Source organism: Lytechinus pictus, unplaced genomic scaffold (assembly GCF_037042905.1).
Source record: "Lytechinus pictus isolate F3 Inbred unplaced genomic scaffold, Lp3.0 scaffold_20, whole genome shotgun sequence".
In the NCBI taxonomy this organism is placed as follows: domain Eukaryota; kingdom Metazoa; phylum Echinodermata; class Echinoidea; order Temnopleuroida; family Toxopneustidae; genus Lytechinus; species Lytechinus pictus.
The window spans coordinates 2,930,460-2,935,333 of record NW_026974141.1 but is presented as its reverse complement, the minus strand read 5'-3'; the positions used below and the strand labels follow the sequence as shown (position 1 = coordinate 2,935,333).

At 43.2% G+C, this 4,874-nt stretch overlaps 1 protein-coding gene across 1 annotated transcript; it reads left to right on the top strand.

Moving 5' to 3' along the window:
- The first annotated feature begins 321 nt into the window (after positions 1–321).
- On the top strand, positions 322–4,284 carry LOC129267340 (uncharacterized protein K02A2.6-like). The gene has a single exon (XM_054905058.2). The coding sequence runs from the start codon at positions 322–324 to the stop codon at positions 4,282–4,284; it is 3,963 nt and encodes a 1,320-aa protein (XP_054761033.2).
- The last annotated feature ends 590 nt before the right edge of the window (positions 4,285–4,874 follow it).

Below are 4,874 nucleotides of genomic sequence, written 5' to 3'. Positions count from 1 at the left end.
CAACTTGTTTCAATCTTTAAACAATTGATGTTAGAGTGACGGGCTTAAACAACCTGCTTGAAATTTTAAACTGCGTTTTTACAGTGAATGATCATTTTCTTTCAAACACATATATTTTTTAAAGGCTTCATCCATTTCTTGATAAATTTAACTCCAGGCTCCGATGATTAGGCCTATTTGTGGGAATATTATAACGACTTGATTGAAGACTAACACATGTACAGTGAAACGGAGTAAAGTCACACAACAAACCGTACTACTACCCTTGTATTATCTGTTTATTCCGAGTGATTCTACATGGTGGCAGCGTCGTGATGAACAATGGAGAGTTCAAGTTTACCATTGCCAGACAGTTTTGACAAAGTAGGAGGACTAAATCAAGCTGAACAATGGCCAAAATGGGCACGACGATTTGAACGCTATCGCACGGCATCGGGCCTGGCGGCCAAACCCGACGGGGAACAGGTCAGTACACTGTTGTATGCTATGGGTGATTGTGCGGATGACATCATCGTATCTCTCGGTGTAGAAGAGAAATCAGCGAAGTATGATGAAGTGATAACGGCGTTGAATAAATACTTCAATGTACGGAAAAACATCATTGTTGAAAGAGCAAAATTCAACAAAAGAGTACAAAGATCAGGAGAGAGTGTAGACACATTTATCAATGATTTGTACAGACTTGCTGAGGACTGTGACTACAAGACGCTCAAGGAAGAGTTAATAAGAGACAGAATTGTAGTTGGAGTGCGAGATGACTCACTTTCGGATCAACTGCAGTCTAGAGAAGACCTTACTCTCACAAAAGCAGTACAGTTGAGTAGGCAAGCAGAAGCCAGGAAACAAAACAAGCCTGTCGTGAGAGGTTTTCCTGAGAGTGAGAGTTCAAACTCATCCGTAGAGCATGTCAGACACAAAAGCAGGGGAAATTTCTCAAAGAAAACACCTCAGACACAAAATCTGCAAGGAAACTGCAAGTGGTGTGGAAGGCAGAATCATGTACGTGCCGACTGCCCCGCAAAAGATGCAAAATGCCATCAATGTGGAAAGATGGGTCACTTCCAGTCTGTGTGTAGAAACAAAAATCCAGGAAAAGGAAAACAAAAGGAAATAAAAGGAAAAGCTAGAGTGAGCGAAGTGGATGCTTCTGATGCTTTCGATGACATTGACATCCCCTTTCTTGGCGAAATCAGAGAGAATGAGAAGACTTACTGGAGTGCAGCTATTCTTGTAGATGGGCTTGAAACACACTTCAAGCTAGATACTGGAGCATCAGTTACTGTGCTGTCTGATTCTACTCCATGGCTGAACAGAAATAACCTACAACCAACAAACAAGAAGTTACTTGGTCCGGGAGAAAAAGTTCTGACTGTAATTGGACAGATGACAGCAACCCTCCAGCATAGAGATAAACAGATCAAGGAAACTCTCTATGTGGTTGAAAATCAGAGATGTTCATTGCTGAGCAGGAAGGCATGTTCAGACTTGAATCTAATCTGCAAGGTGGAGGAAGTAGACTACCAAAATGGAGAAAATGCAAACTTCGAGGCTGAATTCCCACAGCTCTTCACTGGATTGGGAAAACTGAAGACAGCATACCAGATCACATTGGCTCCAGATGTCAAACCAATGTGCCTGTACACAGCCAGAAAAGTTCCGCACCCACTTCTACCCAAGGTGAAGAAAGAACTAGAGTCCATGTTGAAGCAAGGGGTAATCTCAAAAGTGACCGAACCAACAAAGTGGTGTTCAGGGATGGTTCCAGTACTAAAGCCCAATGGTTCAGTTAGAATTTGTGTAGACCTCACATCACTGAACAAAGCAGTTGAACGAGAGATTCATCCAATGTCTTCAGTGGATGAAAGCCTTGCAAAACTGGGAAAGAGTACGATCTTCACAAAGTTAGATGCCAACAGTGGTTTTTGGCAGATACCACTAAGTGATGAGTCCAAGCTGCTTACAACGTTCGTCACTCCATTTGGGAGATTCTGCTTCGACCGACTGCCATTTGGCATAACGTCTGCGCCTGAAGTCTTCCAAAGAACGATGTCAAATATCCTGGAAGGACTTGATGGAGTGATTTGCCACATGGACGATGTGCTAATCCATGGTGTAACACAAGCAGACCATGACACCAGAGTTCGAGCTGTCCTTCAACGTTTGCAGGGAGCAGGAATCACACTAAACCATGACAAGTGTGAATTCTCACAACAGAGAGTGAAGTTCCTGGGGCACTTCATAGACAGAACTGGTGTCAAAGTTGATCCAAGCAAGACAAAAGCCATTCGTGATTTTCCAGCTCCACGTACAGTGAAGGAGTTACAAAGATTCCTAGGAATGGTAAACCAGGTGGGGAAATTCCTCCCCGCACTAGCTTCTATCAGTGAACCACTACGTCAACTTCTGAAAAAGGACAATATATGGTGCTGGACAGAAGTACAACAGAGATCTTTCAAACAGATCAAAGAGATGTTGATCTCAACAGAAGTCTTGGCTCATTATGATCCTGAACTACCAACAGTCATTGCAGCAGATGCATCCTGTGCCGGAATTGGTGCAATCCTGTATCAAGTGCAGAGAGATGGAAAACGTAGACCAGTGTGTTATGCATCTCGATCACTGACAGAGACTGAGCAGAGGTATGCTGTGATCGAAAAGGAAGCACTGGCAGCTACTTGGGCATGCGAGAGGTTCTCTGAGTATGTCCTGGGTCTTCACTTCGAAGTAGAAACTGACCACAAGCCATTGGTCACACTTCTGAACTCGAAGGAACTTGCCAAAATGCCTCCGCGTCTCCAACGCTTCAGAATGAGAATGATGAGATTTGACGCAAAGACTCTGTATGTTCCTGGAAAACAGCAGACTTCAGCTGACACCTTGTCACGAGCGCCAGTAGAGAGGCCAGGAAGGAGTGATGTCAGTTTCATAGAGGAGGTTGAATCCTATGCGTCAACATCAACCATCAACCTACCAGTAACAGTGAAAAGACTAGATGAAATCAGAAAAGCACAAAAAGCAGATGAAGTATGTGCAAAAGTCAGGGACTACTGTATCAAGGGATGGCCAGAATATATGCCACACAACCCTATCCTGAAGAACTACTTTGAGCAGAGAGGACACTTGAGTGTGGTAGATGACTTGCTGGTCTATGATGAAAGATTGGTGATTCCAAGAGCTCTGAGACTTGATATCCTTGAGAAGCTACATCAAGGACATCTAGGAATAACCAAATGCAGAGGAAGAGCCAGAGAATCAGTGTGGTGGCCAGGTCTATCAACATCATTGGAGGAAATGATTTCAAACTGTACAACCTGTGCTATCCATCGACCACAAGTCCAAGAGCCTTTGATGACCTCGTCCTTCCCTTCAAGGCCATGGGAACGTCTTGGAATGGACTTGTTCGAACACAAAGGAAAGACATTCCTGATAGTCGTTGACTACTACTCAAGGTGGATTGAAATCAAACAACTGCAAGGTCAGACAACAGCAGCAGTGATTTTTTCCCTGAAAGAGATCTTTGCAACACATGGGATTCCAGACCTTGTAGTATCAGACAATGGCCCACAATTTGCCAATGAGAACTTCAGAAAGCTTGCTGAAGTGTATGGATTTGTCCATACTACCAGTTCTCCAAGGTACCCGCAGGCAAATGGTGAGGCAAAACGAGGAGTTCGCACTGTCAAGGCATTGCTGAAAAAGAACCATGACATCAACCTAGCCCTTCTCAGCTACCGAGTGTCTCCACTCCAAAATGGGCTAGCTCCATCAGAACTTCTCATGGGCAGGAGATTGAAAACTCAGGTTCCTGTGTTACCACACACGCTCCTGCCACAACTACAACAGCAGGACCTGAAATCTGTGAGAGAGAAAGAGGAGAAGTACCGGTCAGATCAGATGATGACCTACAACAGACGTCATGACTCACGTGAGCTTCCAGAGCTACAGCCAGGAGATCTGGTTTGGATCCGTGATCAGTCTCGCTATGGGAGAGTTATCCAGAAAGCAATACAACCAAGATCCTACCATGTCCAGACAGAGCATGGTACAATACGTCGCAATCGGAAGGCACTGATTTCCATTCAGGACCAGGCAAAGACGACAGTGCCAGATCCTTCCAGTGACGTGCCAACCAGCCCTGATGATCCTGATGGTGAGCCAGATACCCTGCAGCCTACCCAGCAGACTGGCCCGAGTCAGCAAGGTGCATCACCAACAAGAGGTATGACGGAAACACGAACAAGATCCGGACGACTTGTAAAACCGCCCAACAGACTGTCTCTTTAAACTAAACAAGATTTTGGACAGTAATATTGGAATAGTTAATATTGAAATTAAAACAGAACTGGACTCAGACTGAAAGAACATTTTCAAGGAACTTATCAGTGAACTCTATAGCCGGATCTTTCTTTGGAATATTTTGGACTAAGATTTTGGACTCTGAAATTAATTGGAACTTCGTGGAACTCTGGACTGTTAATAAGCTTGGGGGGAGATGTGGGAATATTATAACGACTTGATTGAAGACTAACACATGTACAGTGAAACGGAGTAAAGTCACACAACAAACCGTACTACTACCCTTGTATTATCTGTTTATTCCGAGTGATTCTACACTATTAAGCTGCATTTTTATAATATAATTTATCTCAAAATAAATATGTCTATATATGGCTATAATGTCAGCCCTTCATTATGATGAATCAATTATTAATCGTACTTCACATACAGATAGATATAATAATCCCACAGTATTGGCTTTTATAGATTTTTTATTCTTTTTAAATGAAGTTTGCAAACGTGACACACCTGTAGTAATAAGCAATTTTATTTGGCACCAAAAATTGCAGCGGAAAGGAGATAAAAATATTAATTGC

Excerpts from the sequence above, each read along its gene's own strand:
- LOC129267340 (XM_054905058.2), top strand. The coding sequence starts at position 322 with ATGGAGAGTTCAAGTTTACCATTGCCAGACAGTTTTGACAAAGTAGGA.